The following is a 14,014-nucleotide window of genomic DNA, read 5'->3' on the forward strand; positions in this document are numbered from 1 at the left end:
AAGTGTAGCCACAATGATCGGCTATCATCACATCCTCACAGCAATGCGAAAACAGTGGTTGAGCGTCGTCCTGCTTCATGAGACGGTGCGTTGAAGCACGTTGATGGCTCCAGTGCAATTCCTCATGGCCATCTTGCGGGACTTATAGAGGAAGGGGGCCGAGGAAGCTCAGCGCTGTGGGCAAATCAGAGACACATGCATGAAGAGAAGAGGCATGAGGGAAATGTGTGTCTGGGTTTTAGGGCGGTTTGCAAGCCGTAACGCCTGCGTGAGAACATTTTACACCTCTGTTGTCTCTCCAAACTCGGGGACCACGCTGGCAACCTGACCTCTAGCCCAGATATTTATTTCCAGCGCGATGCTTTCACTCCAAATGTTATCGGGTGCCAGTGTTTGATATTAAAAGGTGAGGTTTCTTGTGTTTTTTCAGCAGGATTTCATTGCAGTGCCCCTCTTGTTTTGAAGGTGGAGCTCTGGAGATGTTATTCTAAAGCGTGTAGAGAAACAACAGAGTCAGAGGAGTTAGACTTTGATGGATGGATGGACTGCATGGAGAAAGTTGTTGTTTTCTTTGTTTTTGTTTTTAGAGAAAACTCTCTTCCAGTGAACTGCATTTTCCCTCCAAGTCTAACTGTGTCAAATATTACCAAAATGTAAAATTTAGCAATGGTGCTGCACCGAAGAAAAGCAAGCATTGGAGGAAATGTGCACCATGTGTGACACAGCCGGTCAGTTCCAGAACAATATGCAGCAACATCATGCTCCAAGTGTGATGTGCCAATAAGAAATTTTACTCCCACCTCCCACCTTATTCTATCAACAACAATAATCAAATTAGGATCATGCGTCAAAAAGAAATGCTTGTCACATTTCTTCCATTACAACAATAACACCAAATACAGAAATCCTCAGTTTCCTCTGCTCATCTGTTTTCTGTTGCAAACATTTTGCAACTCTAAATAAATATGCATATAAATATATGTGCATGCTATGGTAATTATTATACAGTATCTGCCATAGAATTAGACATTTTTATGATAACACAGTGTCTTTAACATTCCTGCAACTCTGCTCTTGGTTCCTCCACAGATCAACCACCCACAGTAATGAGCTCTATTTCTGCCTTCACTATATATAATCCTCTGTCCCTTTTATCTCGCATGACAACTATAGGAATGCCCCCATATATGAGTGGGTGCAGGGAAGGTTGTGCTTATGGGGCCAGGCCAACAGGCCCAACCCAGTCGTTATGGAGGAGAGCAACGCCTAACCTCCAGCCTGTGATCTCAGTCTCTCCCCCCCCCCCCTCCCCACCCGGAGTCTCCACGTACTTGGCCCCTATTGCGGCCCAGAGAGAGCTGCAAGCGATGAACGGCCAGCGTGACTTGCCGCATGCTGGGTGAGGAGCGACCCGCCGACTTCAATAATGAAGTCATGTTTATCTAAAATCGACAACAGGAAGGAGAAGAGTGGAGGGACAAACAAACAGACGGAGGCGGAATCGCTACACAAGCTGAGTTGAAGCCCCCAGAGGGTCCGCGAGGGGTCGGCTGTTCTTCCCCTCCTGTCAAAACCAGCGTCGGTGTTTGCTGCTGAGAGAAATGAGAAAGAAGCACCTGAAGCTGTCTGGTCACGAAAAACTAAAATAAATATGAGGGTCACCTGTGGTGAAAAATACTCAGGTAAAGTGAAAAATGAGAATCTGAAATGGACAGCAGGCATACTACGGCCCAGGGGCCAGATGCGGGCCGTGAAGTTTTTTAATCCGACCCACCGAACTTGAAGAAATGATATTAATATCAAGTAAGTAATAAAATAGCTGTATTTAATGCGTTTTTCAGGTTTTTCAATAAAGAGCTAAATACCGTGGAGCTTCAAAGACAGATGTTTTGTTGTTATGCTTTTGTCATTTTCAATTGATATTAAAGGACATGTTTTCTACATATTATTTATTATATTATTCAATTTCAATTATCATGTATTTTACAGAAAGTCTGCCCACCCCTGTTCTATAGTAGTAGCAGAAGTCATTTCTGTGCACTAAAACAGTCTCTGACCCGATTATCATTTCTGCTTAAGGCCCCAGGGAGGCTGCACTGACTCTGCATGGAGGAAGAGCGATAAAACAATATGATTGTTGTTGTTTTGGCCCCGTGCACAATCTGACTTCCCTCAGTTGAATGTCCTTCGGCCTATCTGAGGTCTAAATGATCTCAACATGGCCCTGAAACCTGCTGAGGAAATTAAAAGATAAATAAAAAAAAGATCCCTGCAAAGGAGGAAGTCGCCCACATTCCCGCCGGAGGATTTTGCCTTTCAAAGCCCAAAAGTTCTTCCCAGTCAGTGAGATAAAGTCGGTCGAGGGCCTGAAGGGCCTCGAATAATGCAAATATTTAAACTGGCAATAAATAAACTCCATCTGCCTCATTAGAAGCAAGAGCTCTCTACACAGGTGTTGTCACACTTCTAAATAGAAGTTGAGCTGATTTGTCCAAATACAAGTTGAGCTCGTGGGCAGATCTTTGCAGGAATAATTTAGGGATTTGTCGCTGCATACATGAAAGTTAACACTCTCACACACTCGCGCACACTCGCGCACAGCTCCGAACCCTCAGTCTAAACTTTGGCCGTGATGACTCACCGGGAGTCGGCTGATTCTAGGAAACAGGGGGAAAACTGGGGTTGGGTTTCGCAAAGCACTGTAGCATAAATATTCCGGCTGAGTGAATCTGTAGCGGCCGCCCGGTACTGCAGACCGCCTTTAGCATGTGCGTACAGTATGTGGCTGGAGCAGCAGAGAAGACGTTTCATCCAAAGCCAGCACATGTTGCCATGTCGGCTTTTTTCCTTCTTTTGTGTGTGTGTGTGTGTTTTGAATTTTAACTCGTGAATGTTCCGACTTTGGTCATTTTCTGTGCTTTCAAATTCTCCTGCACATTGCCACCCGTCCAAGGCCTCCCTTTTTTTTTAAATGATCCACATCTCTGCCTGTTCATTACACTGTGTTCTCTTTCCATCAAATATTTTCCGGCGCTCCATCTCAATGCCACCGCCATCCAGACACATCACGAGATAAAACTTAAGGCCGTCATGATGTCCATGGAGCCAGCTGGTCTCTAAATAGTGTCAAATTAAAAGGACACAACTTGTGAAGTTTTGTTGTTTTCTTTCTTTTATCCTCCAGTCCCAGATGGAATTAGCCTGAGGGCATCAAATTATCAAACACTAGTTGACTTGTAGATTTTTTAGCTTTTTAAATATATATATATATATTTTTTTGTTAAACTCTGTGATGGGAGAAAGAACCAGTGGCCAAAAATGGGGGAAAGTTCAGTCTTCTACAGCCTGAGAGAATTAAGTCATAAAATACAAGAGCCCGTGAAAGATTCAAGGGGGGCCACGCGGGCATGTGCGCAGTATTTTTCTCCTCTATTCAAGGTTGACATGAAGAGGCTGTGCTATTCACACGTGGCAGCAGTTCAGCTAATTGTGCCGCGTGTCGCTGCAGGATGTTTATATATCGGACGCGCGCCGAGCACTGCACTTGTTGTTCTCCGCTCATCCACCGTAAACATGTGCGCGCACCTTGGACCAGCACTGCACTCTCCAGTATGTAAAGTGAAAGTTTTGCTGAAGGAATGATATTTCCCAGAGGTATACAAGCATTTTATGGGGGTCTCGCTCGATGTTTACCGATCATCTCCTGGAAGCCTGGATTTTTCAAGCAGAGATGCTGAGAGGCGGCGTGTCTTTTGATTTCCTCTGTTTTGGCATATTGTGTGTACACTGTTTGTATTTGCCATATTGTATGAGTGTATGTGAGTATGTGTGGATAAATTGCAACCACAAATAGTGCATGTGCATGCACTGCCAGTTGCATGAGACTATTTTTGCCTACCATTTAGTGCTCTATTGTTTCACATGAAGTATTTTTTGTAAAAAAAAAAAAAAAAAAAAAAAAAATGAATAAATAAAGATTTGAGTACTTTGCAACATTTTCTTCATCCAAATAATCCTCCATGTGCCTGAAAAAACCTTTAGAAGCAAAATGGGATGGAAAAGTGCCATTTCAAGTCTTGAGTCTTTTTACTTTTCACCACTGGGGCCTTTTCCCCTTGTCAGTGAACGACTCACTGGCTGACTGTGGCGGCCCGGTTCTCTTTTCAAGCAGCTGCTTGCGGTGCACGGTGACCTCGTGAGGCTGCTTCAAAGTCCCAACAAATCTGCAGGGATGTCATTTCACAGTTGCACGCAGGTGAACGCACAATGTGCACAATGTGGATCTAGCATGTCAACCGTGGACCCATGGAGGAGCAGCGGCCGCCATGCGCGTATCTGCTGCTTTTTGCCCCCTTTTAGTCAGTTAGTCACTTACGGACAGTGTCCCACACACACAAACACACCTGTAGTTGATTCACATGAATTTACACAAAGTGGGCGTACGGATTCCAACAGTCATGTGGACACAGTGAGTGGGCACAGCAAGTTCTGCCTTGATAGAGCTTTCACCGTTTTTCCGCCCCTCCACTTCCGCCGCTGCACACACACACACACACACACACACACACACACACACTCTCTCTCTCTCTCTCTCTCTCTCTCTCTCTCTCTCTCTCTCTCAAGCCTGTAGATTACATAAGGGCCGTGACATATGTATCATGCTGCGTTTTTATCTCCATGTCATGACAGGAATGCGGCAGGCCAGTGGGACCTGAATAAGTCCTATGTTCAGTGCAGGGAGGCAGCTGGCGGTGCAAGTGTCAGAGTCCGTCACAGGGCAGAGAGGTCGCGGCGGTGGCGGTGGAGAAATGTAGCCACAGTGTAGTTCCATCAAAAACTAAGTGGCCAATCAATTGTAAGCCCCATGTGACGACCAGTTTCAGATCATTTTTCTTTTTTCCTGGGCGGCACTGTCTCATCGCAGCAAGAAGGCTGTGGGTTCCATTCCCACACACTGACCTGGAAGGGGTACGGGTACCTCTTTGTGATGTCATAACACGTACGACATGAACACACCGATTGAAAGGTGGAGCAAGGAAATAGAAGCAGCTGAACAGAAGCCAGACACATTTTGAGGTCGCTCAAGGCTGTTTGTGCGGAGGACATATAAAAGTGTTTTTCACATGAAGTAAACACGCAGGTATTTGCGTGTGTGTTTTCTTTTGGTAGCCTTCGCCCGCACTGTTTAGTTTCGGAGCCTTTGATACTAACCAGTTTTTTTTATTTGCCAGTGTGTTCTCCCTCTGACGGGTTGCTGGACAATGACCCCGTTACTCTCATGGTCGGCCTTGGCGCTCGCTTTTTTCCCCCCGGGCAGTCTGACAGCCGTCTGAGCTCAATATCAGTCGGATCAATCTGCAAACAAAAACGATAACATCATCCCATGCTTGCTGCTGTCCGTTCACCTGACATAACGTCTGGGTGGGCTGCGCGAGTGGCGGGGCGAGGGCCGCAAACCGGGTGACTGGCGAGAAGTTTGTTCAAACACGAAATGCTTTTACCGCTTATCGTTGACCTTTGTTTTACCTTCCTCCTTTTCGTGCAATTTCTTTTATCCCTTCAGAAAGGCAGACGGGAAGCACAAATGTGACTCGAGCTGCATGAGTGATGTGCTAAAAAAAAAAAAGAAGAAAAAGACGTCAGTCAGTGAGTCAGAACGTCCTTCAGCCCATTATTTATTAACACTTGCCGTACATGCAGTACAAAATTGGAGGCGGATAACATTACTGCTGGATCAATATGGACTTTCTCCTCTAACAATATACACGTGGAGTGATAATTTGCTTTACTTTTTTTAATCGTTATTTACTCTTCCCAACAGAACAGAGACCAACAAATGCAAAAATGATCCCTTTTCTTCTGCCTGTCAGTCCCACAACACCGACTCTCTGCCTCATCCACCCCGCAGTCAAGCTGCTTCTCCGGGGTGAAACTGCAGCGGAGGTGTTGTTGTCTCAGCTTTGCTTTCCCTCTGCTGTTCAAGGAAGCTCCTGCTTGAGCCTCTTGCCGTTTCCCACAGCAAACACACGGAGCGGATCTCTTTGCACATGAGCGCACTTTCAAAATGTAAACAAGTTACGGAGGCCGAGCCTCGGCTCCCCCTGCCGCAGCGGCTCACATTCGCTGGGGAAACAAACAGGATTCAGGATGATCACACGGGAAACCTTGCCGTGTGATCCGTGGTTTCACACGTGCAATGCACACAGGTGGTAGCATCACTTGCTACAGCTTCACAAATCACAACACTGAAGGTCTCGGAGGAACGGCGGCATTGAATTTGCCAGTTTATTGAGCCTAAAAGCAAATAGTTTCGCATACTGACTCTTGCTATAAAACTTGACAGAAATGGCAACTTTTACCAGATACTTGGCGGTTCCATCAAACAGAATTGCGAGGGGCTTTGATATATTGCTATATAACGCCCTCTAGTGGACTAACGTGCACTCAAGAATTTAAAAGGTCGTCAGAAAGACTCGAGAGTTGAGCCAAAGCTTCATGCTCTTCTGTTGCGATGAATCTGAGGTGAGCACTTTAGAATTGAAAGTCGTATGATTATTCGTTTCCTGTACAAAAAACTAGCTCATTAAAAAAACAGTCTTTATTGTGGGGGGCAATTTCATGTTGCAATTCTGGAGCCAGGGGCCAATATACAGCAGCCACTACCGTTTTGTCACTGAACACCAAGCAAAATAAACATATTTCAGTTTGGCAAAACCAATATTGGCAGGAACTTCTAGAATTTAATCCAAAAGGTAAATAGTGAGACATGCTGTGGGACTTTTACTGTAATTATCCACCAGCAGCAACCAAAAAGGATTTACAAAAGCATTAAATTCAAACAATAAAAATAAAAATAAAAACATTCCGGTAAAGACAGAAAATGTGAAAATATGAAGGTTAAAACTGTTCTGCAGCAGTACAGCTACTGAGCACCTACATCTTAAGTGACATTTTGTTTTCTGTTTAAATAAAACTAAGTAGTTAAAAACTGAACAAAAGTAACCTGAAAAAAAAAAAAAATCTAAAATGCTTGTAACACAAACTGGGTTGTGAAGTACACCAGTTGATTAGGTCCATCAGCCCTGGGTGGGGAGTAATGAATTAGGTACAGCAGAGTTCATTGGTGTAATCTGACCACATGACGACACGCAGCGGGAAATCATTACATCACGCAAAAAGGGAAGGGGGAAAAAAAAACTGGAAGTGACCATCTCCACCAAAAATGGATTTGAACGGCGTCAAAAAACATTGTTTATTTAAAAACCATGTACAAAAAATTGGAGATGGCCAGATTGTTGGTGGCGTGACCTCCTTCCGCTGGCTCAGTACCGTCGGCCGAAGGCTCCTCCTCCTCCTCCTCCTCCTCCTCCACCTCCTCCCTGCATCCCGCTGCTGCTGCTGCCGCTGCCGCCGCCCTGCATTATCTGGTTCTGTCGGTTCAGAGGGCCGGCCAGCGACTGAGACGTCCCTGCGTTCATGTAGCCGCCGCGGCCGCTGACAGCACACACACACAAGCGTCAGTGATATCATCACTGAAGCCTGACAGCAGTCGGCCTGTTACTCTTTGTGACTCTCACCCGGACATTCCTCCACGGCCCATGTGGCTCTGTCCTGCGATGGCACCATCTCTGTCTGCAGCAGCAGAACAACAGTGGCACACAAAAGCCGTTAGAACCAGCGGGTCCAGGAACCTGCACTAGGCGTCACAACACTGAACAAGGCAGAGTCGCTCTTACTCTGCCACTGTCGGTCTCCGTCCATCTTCCGGCTGGAGTCCCAGTCCCGCCCTCCGTCCCTGGAAGACAAACAGTGTTTCGCCCGCTCAGTCAACAAAAACTAGACTGTTTTTTTTTTCTTTACTAAGTTTTAAAGGTCCAGGTGCCACTTTTGTTAACGTATTTATGGGCAGCATGTTAACCTTTAACCACGATAAAAATCATGAATCAAGGCCAATTTTACACACTGGGACCTTCAACTGGAGCGTAATTGGCTCAGTGTGGTTCTCACCGGGAATTCATTCGTTTGTCGAAGCCTCCACTCCAAGACTCCCGGCTGTCTCTGCCATGTCTGTCTCCTCTGTCAGAGAAGTGCTGCCAAGAGAAGAAATTCTAAATTCATACGACTTCACTTTGGGTCCTGTTGGAGCATCCGAGATAAAAGTTCTGCAGAAGGGCCCTCTGGGCGGCCTCTGGGCGGCCTCTCACCTGGCCGTCTCGGTTTCCGCCCATTCCGCGAGAGTTGTCTCGCCTGTCCATCATCGTGTCGTCCTGGTAGCGGCCCCGGTCCCTGTGGTCGAAGTCCTGGTAGCGCTCCTGCCGGCCGAAGTCCGAGCGGTTGTAGCGGTCGTCCATGGCCATGCGTTTATCGGGCCAGTCGTCTTTCCTGGAGTGCAAATACAACACAGCGACAGGCAGGATGAGGAGCGCTCACCGAGACTGTCTCCGTCCGGATCTCCCCCTTCCCTCTGATTGGGGGAAGCTCGGCCGCGGGTTTCCCCACCTGCCGTCCATGTCGTAGGGCCTCTTCACTGGCCGGCGGTCCTGGTCGAAGCGCAGCTGCTCCTGCTGCCTCCGCAGCTCGTCGCGCTCCCGCATGATCCGCTCCTGCTCGCGCCGCCTCTCGTACTCGATGCGGAGCCTCTCCCGCTCCAGGAACTGCCGCTCCATGCGGTCCTCGTCCAGGCGCTGCTTCTCCACCTTGGAAACCCGAAACAAAGAGATCAGGCTGTCAGCATGAAAATTAAAGCTGTTGAGCAAAAAAAAAAAAAGAAGCCTTTTCTTCCCCTTACGTTGCATTGGTGGACTAGAACTTGGTCATGTGACAGTACCTCCAGCCAGTGTCTCTTTCGGATCAGGTGGTCCCTCTTCTCTCTCTCCCGGAACAGACGGATGCGCTCACGTTCCGTGCGGTTGTCCCGATCGCTACAAGCATGGGGGAAATGTTTTTGTTCCTTTTTGTTCTCCTTGATTCTGCTTTGGTAGCTCAGGTCTTTTGGAAAAAAAAAGAAAAGGAAAAACTTATGACAGCTCCTACGTGTATCTGCGCCTCTCCACCTCTCTGATCTCCCTCTCTCGCTGCCGTTGCCTTTCCCGCTCTCTCTGCTCCTTGATCTGGTCGAAGGACAGGATGTCTTTCTTCTCCTTGCTGGGAGACTTGCGATCCCGGCTCTTCGAGCTCTGCATACGTAGGTGGGTTTAGATCAAAAGTGAAGGAAGTTCAACAGTCTGTCAGCTGAAATCTGAACCGTGTGTAGTCAAACGACACGTGCCGTCCGTCTGTGCAACACATAAAGGGTCAATCAATGATTGCTTACCCTCTCCTTGCTTTTGGTTTTGACGCTGATGACCGGTTCTCCTTTGGACTTGTCCATAACTACCGTCCTCTCATTGCGCCCTGACAAACAAATGGAATTTAATTGAGAAAATAGAAGGAGGTTTGAACATTTTGTACAAATGTGTCAGCGATACTGGGCATCTCACCTTTGCCATCTTTTCCTTCTCCCTCGGACTTCTCATCCTTTCCCTCAGACCTGCAGGAAATATTTCACAGAGCTCCGTCAGCGCAGTATCTTCTCAAAATCCAAAATACATTTTTTACAGTGAAGAGGAATAAAACCAATGGGCTGATGGAAAACTTTTGTTTGTGCAAGCTAGCAGACTTACTTTGAGTCGGTGGAGTGTCTCCGCTCAGCGGCAGCCTTCTTGGGGTCGGTTTTGTCTGCTGGCTTCTTCCCAGCAGGCTCGTTTTTGGCCTGCAGGTTGACACAAAAGCAAGTTAATACAACTAATAAATCAAGACAGTTTGCTGATAGCTGTAACCATCAGTTATTCACCAACCACATCACAAATTTTAGGGTTTTATGGAGCCATGTCAAGATTTTATTTAACTCATAAGTTCTACTACTGAGCTGAAATGTTTACGTAGATACGTAATAGACCTCCTCACCCGCTCCACAGAGATCATCCTGCCGTGCAGCTCGGTCCTGTGAAGGTGACTGATGCACTTGGACGCCTCCTCTGTGGTCGACATGGTGACAAAGCCGTAGCAGCGGGCACCGGGGCTCTTGGCGTTGGTCACTACTTTGGCACCGACGACCTGCGGTCGAGGACGGTGATCAGGAACCAAGAAGTTGGGCTTTGCTTTGATCGGGATCACGTATTGCTGTCCGGTGAGAAGGGTCTGGGCCGCTCACGTGCACTCACCTTGCCGTACTTGCTGAACAGGGTTTTTAGATCAGTCGCTCTGGTGGTGGAAGACAGACCGCTGACCCACAGGTTCCTGCTGTTGCTGCTGCTGCTGACCGCAGCTCCTCCTTCAACAACTACACACGAGATTCAACAGTGATTGCACGTCCTCTGAATTTGAGATTTAAAAAAAACAACCCCGAGAAACCTTTCATTCACTCACCCTTTTCATCTTTGGTCTCAGTCTCGCCATCTTTACCATCCGAGCTAAAAACAAAAAAAGAAATCAACAATCCATTAACACACAATAGCCGAGTTCTCGCCGCACACAAACACGTTTGCGTTTCCTGGTTTTGAGGAAACCAGCAGCGCTCAGCCCAACATGTTCTATTGTGCGGTGACGCAACGGCAGATACATGGAATTGTGATTAATTCCAATAGGTTTAGCCATTAGAGGGTACTAAAGAGGAGTAGGTGTTGTGGGGGTGGAAGGGTGACCAATGGAAACAGACAAAGGCACGCAACAGTTTTACCTCCAGGATGGATCCGATTTTTTTTTTCTACCACAAAAGGAGCCAATGCAACAGAGATAGCCATTTTATAGCCATTTTGGTTTTTCTAGTAGACAGAAAGCAACAAACCTTTTTTTCTGATCATCGCCCTCAACAGAGGAGGACTCTTTCAGTGTGGTGGTTGACTCTGGAGCATCTTTCTCTTCCGTCTTCTCATCCTCCTCACCCTTCTTAGACCCCATTTCTGAATCAACAGTTTCGCCCTCATCGCCCTGCTTGCTTACACTAACAGCGTCCGAGCTTTTGTCTTCGCCATCAAATGTCTCTTCTGGGACGTCGTCCGCGTCCCCAACCTCTTTGGAGACGGGCTCCACAGCGCCCTGGTCGTCCTCCACCTCTCCGGGGGTGGCCTTGCTGGGCACGGCGTCACTGTCGGACACAAGTTCTTCCCCTCCGGCGGTGCCGTCTTGCTCTTCTTCGTGGCTCGCCTCGAGGCCCGGGTGGCGATCTTCGTTAAGCGGCTCAGATAAACAAGACCCGGCTACTTTGTCATTTTCTACGGATTTAACAGGAATAGAATGGCACAGAGTTTAATTACTTCTGAAACACAGCAATGGTTAACGAGGAACTGGGAACGTCATGACCACTGGTCTCTGTGTGTTACTGCGTTCAAAGTGGACCCTAACGAGAGACTGGAAAAGAACCCAAAGGTGGCAGGACGACCAAGCAACTAAAAGGCGGCTAAACACACGTCACGTCTGGTCACTCGGTTCAAAGCACACAAAGTCCCGAAGAGCGCCGCGAGTTCGGTGGAGTGGCGGTCGATCCTTCCAAGTCCTCCGATCTTCTTCAGACGTTTGACTTTTCCAGTGTCCATACATGACGACCGAAACCGCAATTCAAGTCCAGCTTTTTCACGTCCAGTTGATTTCTGAGTCAGTGTCCTTAAACGGAGGCAACGGTTGACAAGTCCTGATACGTCTTCTTTGTCTTGGTCTTCGTGTGGCAGCCTGAAGTCCCTGCGCAGCTCAGCCAGCAGCACCCTGACCTTAGGCGCATTGCTGACAGTGTGCAAGACATTGTTAACCATGGCTGTATTACTTGTTGCAGCAACATAACAGACAGCTCAATGTTGGCCAGTGACAATGTCAATCATGGTTAACGACATTTTTACACAAAGCCAGCAAATGCCCTTTGGGCTTCCAGTCTCTCTTCCCTGCTTGCAGCTAAGGTGTTCTCATTCCAAGCTCAACACTGTCAAAAGATGACTCAACTATTTGTAACGCCCTTCTTACAGTACCTGTTTCCTCTTTTGCCTCATCTCCGTCTGGATCCTACCACAGAAGACAAAAGACAAATTGTTTGAGCTGGACTGTCAATGACATGCAGTGTCCTTCAATCCAAAAGAAATCAGAGGAAACTCACCATGTTGATTGACGAGCCTGGCATGCATTCATCATTATCAAGTAATTCCAGGTCATCCATCTGCAAAAGCCAATGACAGGGAGGAAATGTAACATTTGCCAGTCCAACAGTTGTAAAAGAAAAATGAAGACAGACTTAATGTCTCGTTTCTCACCTCGGGGTCTTCTGTTTCATCTTCTGCTATGAACTCATGCTCGTCATTCAACATCTCATCGTCGTTGCAGTGGAAATCATCTGCGTCTTCGTCCTTTTCCTCTTCCGGTATTGCATTGTCATTCTCTGCCTCATCTAGAATGTTCATGTCAAGGATGTCCATTTCTTGCATGTTCTCAGAATCATCCTGATGTCCCTCCTGAGAAAAAGTGTAGTAGGAATTAAATCTATGAGGCATTTATCACAGATTAAAACTCTTTTCATGTCCAGTTTGAAGAAGAAGAACCAAGTCTGCAAACACTTCCATGTTTTCAGTTATTCCAAACTCACATGGTCATCATGAGACTCCTCCTCCACTGCGTTCTCCTCAGGCTCCTCGCTTTCCAGTCGGGTATCTACAAGAGTTTTGAAAGTTTAAAAAAAATTGGCCTTTGGGAAGTGATTACAATAAAAATGAAAAAAAAAAATATATATATATATTATTATTGCAAATTTGTTGAGAAATGTTTGGAACAATATTTTACACATTAACTTGAAGGGTAAAGGAAGTTGTGTTTTTTTCTATACAGATTAAAAGGAAAGACTTGTTACAGTACAGCTTTCAGTGCTTGTCATTTATGAGCTGAAAGTTACTCAGTCTCAAACTTTGGTTTATAGTTCTTTTTCAGCATACAGCGAGAATGGCTAACTTGGAAAGTTCGTTAAAACAAGGTGTATTGTTTGCAACTTACTGCTCCAATTTCATTGATTCAGAGGCAAAAGAGGCAAACAATATCAGCTGACAGTGGCTTGTTAGTGCCTTTCAAAGAAACCTAAGCAGTCAGAACGGTGTCGCAAGTCGTGGCACCGCCTTTTAACTCAGAACTACACAACAAGTTACAAAACATTTTAAACATTTGCTGAGGCAATTTGGCGTGCGTATAATAATGTTCAAACAACAAATGGAGAAAGACCAGCGCACTGCCTATTCAGCACCATTACAGTAGATTGTGACATGTTTTCCGCCCTTCTCGCGCAGACCTCTTTACCTTTGGCAGCCCGCTTGGGAGTAGCTTTCTTGGCCGTCGACTCCGGAGCAATTACAATCTCGTCAGGATTTCCACCTTCCTCTTCGATGGCCTGGCAGAGGCAATGAGTGCAAACCCCACAAACAGGGGCGTTAGTAGCCGCACTGGTAGCAAATGCGAGCGCTTATGAAGCAAGGGCGCCGTGTGTAGTTTTAGCGACGGGGCTAGTCCGGTCAGTGAGTCCAGGCTAACAGGCAACTGCAACCGGTTTAACGTTGCACTATCAAAAAGTAATTTCTCCGTCGCTTCCATGTTAACGTATGCATCTGCCTAGCCACAGGGCTGGTAAACTTACCTTTTTGAGGCGCTCCGACAGCACGCTTTTGACGCCGGTGGTGTCCAGGTTTCGTTTCTTCAGCTCAGCCTTGAGGTCGATAACTCGCAGTTCCGACAGTTTGCGGACTTCTGCACTCTCGCAAACCACAACGCCTGCTGATGGGTCAGCCATTGTTATGATAACCCCCCCAAAACTCAATTCAGCTTTAAAGAACAAGAAAATTAGCTTTACGCATGGAATGAAACGGCTAGGCAACACAAATGGACGCGGCTAGTTAGCGGAGATACTAGAAAATGGAGGCCGAAGCGAGTGTCCGTGGCGATACTGCGCATGCGCACTAAAGCTATACTGCAGTCTCCCAAATGAGAGCTCAACAAGAAGAGAAATTATTCCCAA

At 46.8% G+C, this 14,014-nt stretch overlaps 1 protein-coding gene across 1 annotated transcript; it reads right to left on the minus strand.

Annotated features, from left to right (window-relative positions):
• Positions 1–6,720: 6,720 nt before the first annotated feature.
• On the minus strand, positions 6,721–13,935 carry safb (scaffold attachment factor B). The gene is made up of 21 exons (XM_076022969.1): positions 13,637–13,935; positions 13,303–13,393; positions 12,605–12,669; positions 12,276–12,473; positions 12,122–12,181; positions 11,997–12,030; positions 10,826–11,252; positions 10,408–10,451; positions 10,203–10,321; positions 9,946–10,095; positions 9,663–9,751; positions 9,480–9,529; positions 9,314–9,393; positions 9,034–9,176; positions 8,828–8,921; positions 8,500–8,696; positions 8,205–8,382; positions 8,008–8,090; positions 7,737–7,795; positions 7,578–7,632; positions 6,721–7,494 (listed from the first exon to the last, which is right to left on the minus strand). The coding sequence occupies exons 1-21, from the start codon at positions 13,787–13,789 to the stop codon at positions 7,323–7,325; spliced, it is 2,541 nt and encodes an 846-aa protein (XP_075879084.1). The 5' UTR covers positions 13,790–13,935; the 3' UTR covers positions 6,721–7,322.
• Between the last annotated feature and the right edge of the window lie 79 nt (positions 13,936–14,014).

This window comes from Nelusetta ayraudi, unplaced genomic scaffold (assembly GCF_046127955.1).
Source record: "Nelusetta ayraudi isolate G7.1 ecotype Tasmania unplaced genomic scaffold, CSIRO-AGI_Nayr_v1 ptg000013l, whole genome shotgun sequence".
Classification (NCBI taxonomy): Eukaryota; Metazoa; Chordata; class Actinopteri; order Tetraodontiformes; family Monacanthidae; genus Nelusetta; species Nelusetta ayraudi.

Excerpts from the sequence above, each read along its gene's own strand:
- safb (XM_076022969.1), bottom strand. The coding sequence starts at position 13,789 with ATGGCTGACCCATCAGCAGGCGTTGTGGTTTGCGAGAGTGCAGAAGTC. Across the intron at positions 11,253-11,996 it reads TGAGGCAAAAGAGGAAACAG|AAAATGACAAAGTAGCCGGG; the intron begins GTACTGTAAGAA and ends TTAAATCCGTAG. Across the intron at positions 7,633-7,736 it reads CGGAGACCGACAGTGGCAGA|ACAGAGATGGTGCCATCGCA; the intron begins GTAAGAGCGACT and ends CTGCTGCTGCAG.